This window comes from Microtus pennsylvanicus, chromosome 1, assembly GCF_037038515.1.
Source record: "Microtus pennsylvanicus isolate mMicPen1 chromosome 1, mMicPen1.hap1, whole genome shotgun sequence".
NCBI lineage: Eukaryota > Metazoa > Chordata > Mammalia > Rodentia > Cricetidae > Microtus > Microtus pennsylvanicus.
The window spans coordinates 38,726,983-38,739,709 of record NC_134579.1 but is presented as its reverse complement, the minus strand read 5'-3'; the positions used below and the strand labels follow the sequence as shown (position 1 = coordinate 38,739,709).

The following is a 12,727-nucleotide window of genomic DNA, read 5'->3' as shown; positions in this document are numbered from 1 at the left end:
TTGTGTCTGCGTCTGTGTGTGTTAAGGATGGAGGAGGCTGGGGTGGGGAAACCAATCTACCATCAGGAGGTCCTAGGCAAGCCACACTTGTCCACAGCCCTGTCATGCTTCCAACTCTATGCCTCCAGAACTGCTTTGTGTAAATTTACTGGAAAATGTTACAAGGTAGATGAATAACTTCTTCGCTAGAAACCCCTGATCAGCCTGACTGAATTCGAGTCTCGCATCCCCAGCTGCCCTCTTCTGCAAGGTGTTTTCAATTATTTCAGTGAGCTAATGTTCCCTGGACTATCTTAAAGACTTCGAAGAGCAGGACAATTAAATTTGGTTCTTGGGGGAGAACCAATAGCAAACAGCTGCATGTGGGTCCATGTGGACAGAGAGACCTGGGGTCTTGCTGGAAGTGGCACTCATGGAGTATTTCCAGGGAGCGACTGCCTTGGAGCAAGCATTGTACAGAAAGATGAGGCTCAAACAGGCAGCCATGAAGAATGGGTAGCAAACACTGAGAACCTATAAGAGTAACTGGCTGTATGCAGCCAGACCAAGAGAGGAGCTGGCTGGAGTACCAAAGAATAACTTGTATTCCCCTCCAAGTTTGTTCAGAGCTGGAAGGCACTTGGAAGATTACTTAAATATAATTCCTATACTCCACAGTCCAGGTACTGTGGGACAATAGTCTTGTACCCTGTAAAAATTAGTCACTTGTCTTAGTTTAATAAATGCTGATTGGCCAGTAGCCAGGTAGGAAACATAGATGGAGTGACCAGAATAGGAGAATGCTGGGAAAAGGAAAGGCTCAGTCTGTAGTCATCACCCAGTCCCAGAAGAGCAAGATGAGAATGCTTCACTGATAAAAGGTACCAAGCCACGTGGCTAACACAGACAAGAATTATGGGTTAACTTAAGATGTAAGAGTTAATAAGAAGTCCGAGCTAATAGGCCAACCAGCTTATAATTACTGTAGATCTCTGTGTGTTTCTTTGGGACTGAATGGCTGGGGGACTGGGCAGAATAGAAACCTCTGTCAACATCCTTGGAATAAAGTGAAGGACGAGGTGACTTGTTTTTCACGGTCTGCTAACGCTAAATGCCAACGCGAAGACTAGAACCCAGTTGTTTCTGCTACAACATGGCACTTCAAAAGTTTGTCCTTGGACCTGAGGTTGTGTTTAGCTTAGTAGAGTGGATGGTTGCCCAGAAGGTGCAGGGTCCTAGGTTCCATCCCCAGCACTTGTGAAACCAGTGGTCTAAATCTTGCTGAGTCACAGGATATCTTCTCTTCCAGATCATTTTGGAACAACGAATTCAAACACTACACATATTTAAAAGAATTCATGCATACTACTTCCATAGACTGGCACCTTCCCCTCAAGCACTATGCATCAGTAGCATTATACAGATACCAAATACTAAAGAAAGCTATAGCCAGAAATGGCTAATTCCACAGCTTTAAACATAAGCAAGAGAGATTATTTTAGAAATGTTTCTCCTACCTATCCTTTTTGTTTGACTTCACGTGAAGTAAACAAAGTAAGAGCGTCTTGTCTTCATCTCCATGAATTTTTTTAAGGCTTATAATTAAGTCAATCATCTCTTCTACTAAGTTAGTGAAAAGAAAATATTAGCAAGTATTATTAAGTGAGAAAGAATGGAAAACTTCTTTGTTTGATATCATAGCTAATGTTTTGTATGCTACCTAAAAAACTGGAAAAAGCAACCGAATCTCCTTGGGCTCTTTAGTTTGTGAATATGTAAACTGTAGTATTGAGAAAATGCAACTGAACCCTACTTAATAAAATCAGTCCTGTAGAGTAAACAAAGTCTGTTAGCCAGTAAGCAATCAGTAAGTGATTCTTTAAGACAAAGGAAACAAAGACCATTAGAATATACCGAGAAGTATCTACGTCAGGACACCTCATATTAGCTCTAACAGTGCTTTATCAGGGACGCTTTATCCCCAAGGACAGATGCATAGAGGATCTCCAGTGATGCTGCTGGTTGGTGCTGTATGAAAAAGAAACAACATCTTTATCTCATTAAAGGCTACTTTCTTGGAGGGTATTCAAATCATGATTGATTAATGCACGATAACATGGTCTTGGTCTAAATCAGAAGGCCACAAAAGTTAATATTTATATTAGCAAAGGAAAACAAAATATCTCACTTAACAAATACAGCCTAGAAGAACGAAATCCATCCCCATATTGTAGTGCGCTAAAGTAAAAATGGGGGCAGGCAGATGGAAGAAGAGAGAAAAATTCCAGGGTAAAAAGACCTAAAGACTTTTTGAGGTCAGGAGAAAGAAAGTGTGATTAATGAGAGTGGCAGGCAGGGAAATGAGTGGATTTCAGAACACAAAAGAGAGGAAGCATAAGAGGCCGAGATGTAAAACACCAAGTACACTGGTTCTGTCTCCAGTTCTGAAATCACTGCACACACTATCCTCCACAAACGTGGATACCTATAAGGGAATGATTTGTGTTTAGAAATGTATTGTACAACCAGAAACTTGAGGATAAGAAGATGTCTCAGCAGTTAAGAGCACTGGCTGCTCTTCCAGAGGACTGGGGTTCTATCCTTAGTACCTGCATGGAAGGTCACAACCATCTGCAACTACAGTTCCAGGGGAATTGGTGTCCTCTCATCTGGGCATGAGATGATACCTGCATCTACATGTAGATGTACATGGAGGCAAACACCCACACACCTAAAATAAAATCTTCAAAAAGCCTGTCTGCATATGAATTAACTATGCTTTATCACATGCAGTTTTGGAAATAAGACACTGTTACACTGAATGATTTTTAATTTGGGGAAGATGAAGCTATTCTTATTCAATAATGTCCAAAGTTAACTCACATTAATTTCACTTATAAAACTACCTTTGGATATCACATCAAGCTTTGAACACATATATCCTATATAGCCGTTCGCTTAAGATGATCAGGGAACACCACATCCAACACAGCCGTTCGCTTAAGCAATGACTAGGAAACACCACATAATGAGAACCTCTCCTTTTTGTTGCCTCTTCCATCAACAAGCTACCAAATTTCACTTAAAATCGTACACCAGTACTAACGTCAAAACTTTCTAGTTGAAAACCCAGGAGAAAAGCATGGTGACCTTGGAGGGTTGGCAACAATTGCTTAGTGATGCCAAAGTACAAGCCATACAATCTTTAAAAAATAAACCAGACTTCACCAAAATAAAAATTCCTACTAAAACCATGAGATACTAGTACTAAAAAGAATAAGGAACAAGTCAAAACTGAGCCAACCAATGGCACAAATAAGCTACCCTTCTCCCCAGTCAAATACCTTAGACAGTGCTAGCTGCTGGTGAGGGCAAGAGGAACGGGAATTCTTATTCTGTTGACAGGAAGGCAGCACAGTGCAAAGCAGAAAACAGAGTTCCTCACAAAATGTTAGACACCCATTTCCAATAAAGCTCACTGATTCCACCCTCAGAGGAGCACTCCGAAAATTATGTTCTCTTAAAACCTGTACTTGAACAGCCAAAGTGCCTTGATTGCTAATGCCCTAAAATAGGTAGCACCTAACATTGACCCTCTGGTGAGCAGAGAAGCAAAATACGGTGCATGTAGATGATGGAATATTATGCAGTCTCCTTAAGGAATTAATTCTATTGGTGGGCACAGCTATTTGGAAGTGTCTCCAGTAAGACTAAAATGTTGATTCTCTTCATATTACAACCAGGAAAGGAGGCCCAAAGGAAGAGGAGGTAGCCTAATGGTCGCTAAGGTTTGAAAGTGGGAAGATACAGTGACTAAAACAGTCAGTATGAAGGATCTTTGTGAGGCCAGGAAAACTTTCTGTATTTTGTTATAGCAGTAGTTACATCAAAGTTCTACTGCTTCTAATGTTTTGAACTACAAGGAAATGGATCAGTTGTGGCTTCCGGCTCTCCAGATACATTTGCTAACAAGTTAAGAGGCTCCTGACTAGATGATCCACAGAAGTAGGCTTCATATTCTGGACATCAGTCCACTGAGTCATCAATATCCTTTGGCTATAAGTACTGTCTGTCTCAACTAGGAGTTGTGCCGCTTACAGTTCAGGTGCGAGGGGCCCTGTTCCTGCAGTAGGCAGAACTAGAACAAGTGTACAGAGCGAGAAGCTGAGCCAGAGGTATGTCATGGTAGTAATGCTTGAAATAGTATAACCAAGACTGCTGACTCCAGACAAACAGAGCTAGGTTTAGGACTCTTCTGTCCCGTTCGTTTGCGGCACTGATGATAAGGAAGTTGTTCTGCTAATCAATAACAGTTGATAATTACCCAAGAATGATGAAAAGAGACGCAGCCTGTGGCAGGTCAAAAGTTTCCTACCATTGCCAGGAATAAAACGTAACCGTGTGGTGTTCTTCATGCATGTTTTCTGTGGAGAGGCACACGTTTATTTCATTAAAAGCCATTTTATTACCTGGGGGGAAACATGTCAAGTTTAGCTTTCTAACACGAATCATATTTTATTCAAATGCAGATGTACTTTTGAACTATAGCAGCTATTTGATTAACTCCCCTAGTGACCAAACTGGTGACCTGTTATATTAAAAACGGTGACCTTTGTGCCAAAGAATCTAACCTGGAGCTAAGTTATCCATTAAAATCCAACTTGGGGATGCATCGCTCTTCATGATAACATAACTGCCTTCTTTCCTCTTGGGGAAGTCGCCGGTGAAATGGTGGCGAATAGAACACATATGTAACTTCTTTGTTTGGTCACTAGGAAGGAGTCATCAGCACGCACAGCTGTTCTCAGGAGACATGCAGACACAGCAGAACACTGAGGTGGTTGAGGGGCATTTCAGAAACACTGGCGGGAACATGCCCAGTTCCCTTACGGCAGCCGGAAAGCCTGTTTGAGGACACCTGCCCTCCTCTCAGGGCTGTGGTCGGAGGACACATGAAAGGGAGCCACTGCAGATTCCTGGTAACAAGTGAAGAAGGAAGGACAACAATTTTGTTTCTGTTTCTCAAAAGAGAAAAAAAAAAACCCTGAAGGTTCACATCCAGTTTTTGGAAAATTAATGTACATATAAAAAGCATATTCCTCAAATGGGTAACATGAATTACAAGACCACTATCGTAACAAACCACTTCTCCCTAAATGAGAAAACAGTAAGAAATGAATTCCTCCAGGAGGTAAGATGCCCAGGCTATCAGCCATCCTGGTGTGACATATTTCCATTACTCCGTAATGAAGCTATGTAGTATAATAAGCTGCTCTAAACCAGTAATGCTTCTTCCAGGCAAACTTGAGGTAATCAGCTCTGGCCATGTGGGGAATCAACTTAAACACTTCCAAGACAATTCTACCCCAAGTGACTCTTTCAGCCGATGTGTGCTTCCTCTCTGTGAGACTATGTCATAGCTTGGGCTGAGGCTATGGTGTAGTTCAGGAACTTTACATATTTGAAAATGTGTTGCAATTCTAAACCCTGACAGACAATCTAAAGATAAAGAGACTGAAATGGAATACAGAGGCATTATGAAACATTCTTGGGTTTCCTCTTTTAAAAGGGGCGGGAGAGAGGGCTTAGCAGTTAAGGGTGTGTACCACTCTTGCAGGGGCACAAGTTGGTTCCCAGCACCTACGTTAGGTGGCTCACACTGTCTCTAACTCCAGCTGTGGAGGATCTGACTCCATCTTCTGGTCTCTATGGGCACTGCACTCATGTGCACAAAATCCATACTGACACATTTATTTACATAATTAAAAATAAAAATATTGGAAAAGGGGTGGTCTTCTAAATAGCAGTCATTATATACCTGCTAGTGTGTTAGTCAATTTCCTATCACTGAAAATGTCTATAGTGAATCACCTGTCACAACTGATAAGGCGGGAAGGTTATTTGCTCAGTTTCAGAGGCTTCAGTCTAGGTCAATTGGACTCACCACCTTAAGTCCGTGACGAGGTAGAATGTTTCAGAGGGGAGTGTGAAGAAGTTGCTTGTTTCATGATATCAAGGGAGCAGGGAGGGAGAGGGAGAGGGAAGGAGGGAGGGAGGGAAGGGGGAAAGAGAGAGAGACAGAGAGAGAGAGTGATTGACTCCTCGTTTCTTAACTTCCATCCACTATTCCCTACATCTCAGATATCCTACTACTTCCCAATACCACCACAGGCTTGAGATCAGGCTTTTAACACATAGGCTTTGGGGGACATTCTAGATCAAAACTTTATGCTAGGCTGGGACAGATTTCAGGTAGGCATTCTCAGATAATACTATGAACCAGCTGAAAACCATGATTTATAAATATTATTTTCATCTGATAGTGGGGGAAAATCAAGGTCCACTTATATAAATGTATATATCATCCATATGTGCTTGTGTTATAAATGGTAATTCTTCTAAGTTGTTATTTATGACCAAATACCACACACACACACACACACACACACACACACACACACACACACACACACACACACAATTCCCCTGAAGAGACAAGGCCACCATAAGGTTCTTCTCATAATGTCTTTCATTTTAGTGATTGCTCCTTTCAAGCAAGTCTTTAAAACGTTTTATTCATTCACTGCAATTGAACAAGGAGCCCTGATGCTCAGAGGTTAAGAGCATTGCCTGCTCTTCCAAAGGTCCTGAGTTCAATTCCCAGCAACCACATGGTGGCTCACAACCATCTGTAATGAGGTCTGGTGCCCTCTTCTGGCCTACAGGCATACACACAGACAGAACATTGTATACATAATAAAAAATTAAAAAAAAGAATTCATATTTAGGCACAGATTAACTTTGATGGCTGACCTCAGATTATGAACACCTATGTTCTCTTAAAGGTATTATAAAAAAAAAACAAAGGAACACTATATCCTATAGGTAAGTTCAGAAGGCTGGGGTTGAAACTAATCCATGTACGCGAAACAATAACATGGTGTTTCTAGTCAACCAGGTTGGAGTGCAGACTGTAGAAGCCTGTCCACGTAGCAGACAAGGTGAATGTCATGGGCCAGCACTTCCTTTTAGAACTGAGCTCTTTTCATTGGCCTGAGACAAGCAGTCAGCTTTGATACATGCATTGCATTGTTGTATGAAAGGAAGAAGTCACCCAAAGGAGCTCAGCCTCAGTGAAGTCTCTGTATTTCAGTTCCAACTCAGCTAAGACTGCCTACTCCAGCATTTTAAAAAATATGTCAGAAAATGTAGACTCCTTATCGTGTGTGCCTGTGGTACGTGCTCATGTATGTGCATACTTCAATACACATGCATGTGGAAGCTAGAAGTCCACATTTGGTGTCTTCCTGATGTCTCTACAACTGACTGCTGAATACAGAATCTCTTAATGAACTTGAGGACAGTCCATTTGCTCAGAGTGCTAGCTAGTGAGGTACAGGGATCCTCTATCCCACTACTCTCTCCAGAGCCGGAAGTACAGGCGTGTGTCACTGAGGTTGGCTTTGGGGAGGGGTGCTGGGAATATGAACTCAGGTCCTTACACTTGTGTGGCAGGCACTTTAGCTACTGACTCATCTCCCCAACCCCAAGATCTCTTATTTCAAGAGGTAAAGTATGATTTTAACCAAACCATCTTTACTTCTTAGAAAAAAACAGGTCCTTCCAATAGAATTAGGGTTAATAGGAAGTTATGACGACTTAAACAAATGCCTCTCAAATCTTAGTGTGCATGGAATAAACCTGGTGAGTTTATTCAAGCAAAAACTGCTGTGTTTGTTTGCCTACCCTTCATTCATGGTTGGAACTGAACCTGGAACCTTGCACATGTTTGGCAAGCATTCTAATACTGAGCCCTTCCCTATACCATAGCAACAGTGGTTCAGTAGACCTGGGGTTGAGGCCTGGAATTATTTTTAACAAGCTCCCAGGAGGTGCTGAAGCTCTTTTCCAGGCAATATACTTTAAGAAAATATAAAGTAACAACTGCTTATTTAAACTAGTTGGTCAAGGGTTAAGGGAGAAAAAGGTAGCTACAGATTCAATCATTTAAGCACAGCTGAGATAAAGAAAAACTACTTGGTTAATTCTTATGTCAACTATTCTGGGGAGTCTTATGTTAAACATCCTGAGGGGTTGTATAAAAATTCTTTCCTTGACACTGTCAGGTACTGACTGCCAACATGCCTGACCCTGAACAATAAAACCCACACATAATTTTTTAGAGTTTGAAATTGCTGCTAAAGAATTATAATTTCATAAATATAGCCAGTCAGTCAAATGTATACATTCCAAATTACCAGATTAAACTTGAACTTTTCCAAACATTAAATAAAACCACAAAAGCAGGAGTTCTCAATTTATTCTTTCAAAACCACAGGCAAGCTAATTCTACAGATTGTGGAATGTACAATAGGTCATTCTCACAAAATAAAGCCGGAGGGGTGAATTATATCTCTTCAACCATGGCGGTTCCTTAAGTCAACAAGGGTATGACTGACTACCATGCTGACAAGCAGATTTCGTGACATTTATGGACCTCACAGAAACAGAAACTTGTAACAATAAATTTAAGCCAGGGTATAAAAATGGGTAGGTTTGTGGGGTGACTATAAAGGTTCTGAAAGAAAATTGATTGGACCTTGAATCTGAGCCAAATCTGGCTGCCCTGTGCATGTCTTTCTGGGAGTAGCAGTCTTCTGACCAGAATTAGGAATGCCAGGCTGCTATTTATGGCCTGAAAGCTGGCTGGCTCAGATGCCAATGCCAGGGGCCATCATCTCTATGAGAGTCCTGGAAATGCATTGCTTCTCACTGATGGATGGAAAAGCCATCTTCTAACCAGCAACCCAAAACACACGGTGGAAGGAGAATGAGTGTCCTCATCCATAATAACAAAACTTTGTCCCCTCCTGCTGCAGAGAGGAGTTTGTGTAACTTTTTGCTATACCCTATTTGTAAATACTTGCCTCTGAGTTATGAGTATTTATCATTTCCTTTTTAATATGCATATTTTGGGTCCACATGTGTAAAGAGCAGATCCCAGCCTGTGACTCCTACACAGCATTCTTTATATGCTTACCCTTTGCAATTCCAGGGCAGAGAGATTCCACACTCCTAAGAGTGTCTCTCAGTACTTCAGAACTAGACACACCGTCTAGATGGTGGGGAGGACCTGTCCTAGAAAACTGGTGTAGTTAGTCAGGCAGCCTGATGTTTAAGTATGCTATTCCTCACTCTCCCAAACAAGTGTTTCTCAGCAAGGGGTGACACTGTTTCAGGCAACTCTGTATGGGGTAGTGTCTGGAGACACTTAGTGCCAGCAAAATGACATTTACCAGAGGCTGGTATCTTGCTAAACATGCTACAACACAGGGTAGTCCTGTAACTAAGCCTCGTTCAGAACAAATGTCAATAGTAGAAAAACTCTGTACTAAAATAACTAAGAAAAGATTTAATTATAAAAATAATAGACACACTGTAATATAGTAAGACACCTTAACTCTCCCTGTGATCATTATTATTTACTTGTTTAATGTACGTAAGAGACTCACTTCCTGGAAAACTTTCGTTTGTCAGTCTAATAAAAACAAAGCACTCAGGCTTTAAGGAGGCTAGCCACAAGACCTCAGATACAAACAGAGAAGGCTGTAACCCCCAAGCTACCTGGTTCCGCTACAAGCCTACTGTTGAGAATGTAACATTACTCAAACCTTCCCATGACTGTGCTATTTCGAAGAATGTGGTTAGGTTTTCAAGGATATAAACTGAACACAAGGTGCTCTGTAGAACAGCAGTGAATATGACATAGAGAACTCATTCGATATGAAAGCAATCAATTAAATCATTCAAGTGTATTTGATTTCTTGGCCACTAAGAGGGTTACAGTGAGTTTGTGTTGGGCAAGCTGGCTGCCACTCTTTCACCTAGCTGCTATTGTCCTTATCTGGGTGATAACTGGCTGGTCAAACATTCCAGATTGGAACAAGCCTTCCGGTTCCAGTGCAAGTCTACTGAAGGCTGAGGGGTGATAAATGGCAGCATGCCTCCCTAACAAGGACCACAAACAACAACAACAAAACACCACAACCCTCTTACTGGCCAAGAAACTATATAACTTTGAATTTTTTAATTAACTTACATCCTCTTTCCTGCCACCTCAACTTCCCTTTGCTAATGGGAGGAGAGGAAAAGACACCAACTCTATAATTCTCCTCACTATCAGCCTTTCTGGGACTGTTTGGAGACTGAAGCTAGAGCCCTCAGAATGTGGACCACAAATCACTTATGTCTCCATCATCCCGGGGATTAAATTCAGATTTTGGGCTTCACCTCTGTGTTAGTCACTTTGTTGGTGTGACAAGATACTTGAGGAACAACAACAACAACAACAAAACAATTACAGGCAGAAAGACTTTTGGCACAATGTTCCAGAGGTTTCACTTCATAGTCACTTGGCCACATTTCTGTGTCCCGAGTGAGGCAGAGCATTATGTCTCAAGAGCACAGCGGACCTGGTTATTGACAGACAGCGGGAAGTAGAGAGAGGGAGGGAGAGGGCAAAACTCCACTCTTCCAAGGAATGCCCCGTAAGGACTGACTTTCTCAAATGAGGCCCTACCTACTCATTTCTACCACTCATGGTCTCGAATTATGACGCCATCTATAAACTAATTCATTGAGGTCAGCACTCATGATCCAATCACTTTTCAAAAGCTAGGCGGCTGGCAACCTAGTCTTTGACCCATGGGTCTTCAGGGTCCATTTCAGATCCAAACCATAAAAATTTCACACCATGTAACTGGAAATGCCCATCATGACTCTAAGGCATCAGCACATGGACATTCCTTGGGTGATTTTCATGGTCAGTAAAGTTTGAGAAACCCTCTATAAAAGGACTCAGGGAAAGTCAGAGCAACACTTTCCCAACACTCCTTTCCCCTAAGTCAGCATGCGCGGGCTTAAAGAACAACAGCCAGCCTACTTCAGCAGGGATAAAAGTTAAAGGGGCCCATAAAGACTCAGCGTTGGGACAGCTACTTTTGTGGTGAGCTTAATTTCCCACATTGTAAATTCTTGATCTAGCTTCCCCAAGCCCCTCTTCTCGGAGGGAACCTTTGACATAGATTGTTTTGTCCATATGCCATGGCTTTAGTGCATGCATTGGAATCCTAATTCCTCATTGTCAGAGTGGGAATGAGGGGAGGGTATCTGGATTATGGGGGAAAGACTTTATAAATGGATTAAGGTCTTTCCTCGTGGGAGTGGATTAAGAACTCCAAGAGTCTTGCACTGTTCTCATTTTCTGAATTTTCTCTCTCTTGCTTTCCTGCATGACTGTAATGACTGGGTATTCCAAGGCTGTGCAACCAGGTTGGATGAGGACCTCATACTGCTTCAACTTCTTCCCGTAATCCAGATACTCACACTTCAATAAGACTCATTATTTTCTGATATATTTGGAAACTGAGAAGTAATTTACTTTCTTCTTTTTTCAGTTGGGGAGTGAGACTAAGTATTTACATCCCCAATATTATGCTTGTATCTTTTTTTTTTTTTTGATTTTCGAGACAGGGTTTCTCCATAGCTTTTTGGTTCCTATCCTGGAACTAGCTCTTTTAGACCAGGCTGGCCTCAAACACACAGAGATCTGCCTGCCTCTGCCTCCCGAGTGCTGGGATTAAAGGCGTGCGCCACCACCGCCCGGCATCTTTTTTCTTTTTTTTTCTTGTATCTAATATACAGAGATAAGATGGTTATTAAATCAGCATATAAAACATAGCATCTTAAAACAAATCTCAATTCCGTATTAGACAGAATACCCTAATACTGTTGGCTAAAGGAACACCCTTCTGGTAGGCCATCACAGTAGTGGCATTCTATTTTAGAGTCTAAATAAAGACTCTACAACTGAGGTTTAGGAACTGGGTTTTCCTAACCTCAGCGGTAACTTTTCATGAATTCATCTTACTGCGTTATTCACATTCTAAGGAATTGCCTTAGAAATGAAGCCAGTCTTGCAATTCCTCTACCTTTCATGTTATTTTTCTTCATTTGTGTGAATTCCCTATAGCTCAAAACTTATTTCCTTGACTAGTTCTATAAGCTCCTGGCCGGTTGCACCCAGCTATGTACCATTAAACACCTTAAAAAAAACAAAACCCAAAACACCTTGTTGACATCTTCTGTTTTTGCATTTGGCTGTTGTCCTAAGAGATTCAAGTGAGGCATCAGCATTTCTGTTTCACAGATTACAAAGATAAACTACCATGCATTACGGCTTGGGAACTTACTTAGGGTGTGTGCTATGAACTCAAAAGTACCAACACATGGGAATTTCTTATTTTCCTAAGGTCTTGCTGCCAAGCAAGCGCTATCCAAGCACCTATTCTTTCAAAGGACACAAATTCAAAACACAGCTGTCTGCGACCTTGGGAAACCTAAGGCGAATCTGCAAACAAGCTTATGTAAGTGTACCCTGACCAGCCTAGTACGCAAAGGCCAACTAAATGAGTTTTTATTTCTCAGGTGGAACATTAAAGTATCTTCTGGGAAGAGGCATTTCCTATGTAAATTATAACTTGAAAAGTAACCTTTGTTGTATCCTTCACCATACTGGGTATAGTGATGAGCAAGGATCTATAATAAAGCCATGAAACACCGAGTAGCCTAGCTATGTCCAGCATACGTTGAAAGGGCTTAGTAAACAGCTTTACTAACAGCATGAACACGTGAGTGAACATTCTATTAACAAGTATCTCAGACGACACTAAATGTGCAGCTGGTAGGA

The 12,727-nt window shown here is 41.5% G+C and overlaps 2 protein-coding genes across 6 annotated transcripts in view; one reads left to right on the top strand and one right to left on the bottom strand.

The window, feature by feature from the left end:
- Window positions 1-12,727, bottom strand: part of Cmss1 (cms1 ribosomal small subunit homolog) — a 292,336-nt gene that overhangs the window by 67,872 nt on the left and 211,737 nt on the right. Inside the window, exon 1 of one of the 5 annotated variants that reach the window (XM_075961896.1) lies at window positions 4,677-4,914. The exons of 3 other annotated variants lie outside the window; for them this stretch is intronic. In XM_075961896.1, coding sequence (XP_075818011.1) covers window positions 4,677-4,728 — 52 coding nt within the window. In that variant the 5' untranslated portion in view covers window positions 4,729-4,914. Of the gene's footprint in view, window positions 1-4,610; window positions 4,915-12,727 lie in introns of those variants that run through there. One more of the 5 variants, XM_075961877.1, reaches the window with a different exon arrangement.
- Window positions 1-12,727, top strand: part of Filip1l (filamin A interacting protein 1 like) — a 241,563-nt gene that overhangs the window by 20,752 nt on the left and 208,084 nt on the right. The window lies entirely within an intron of this gene.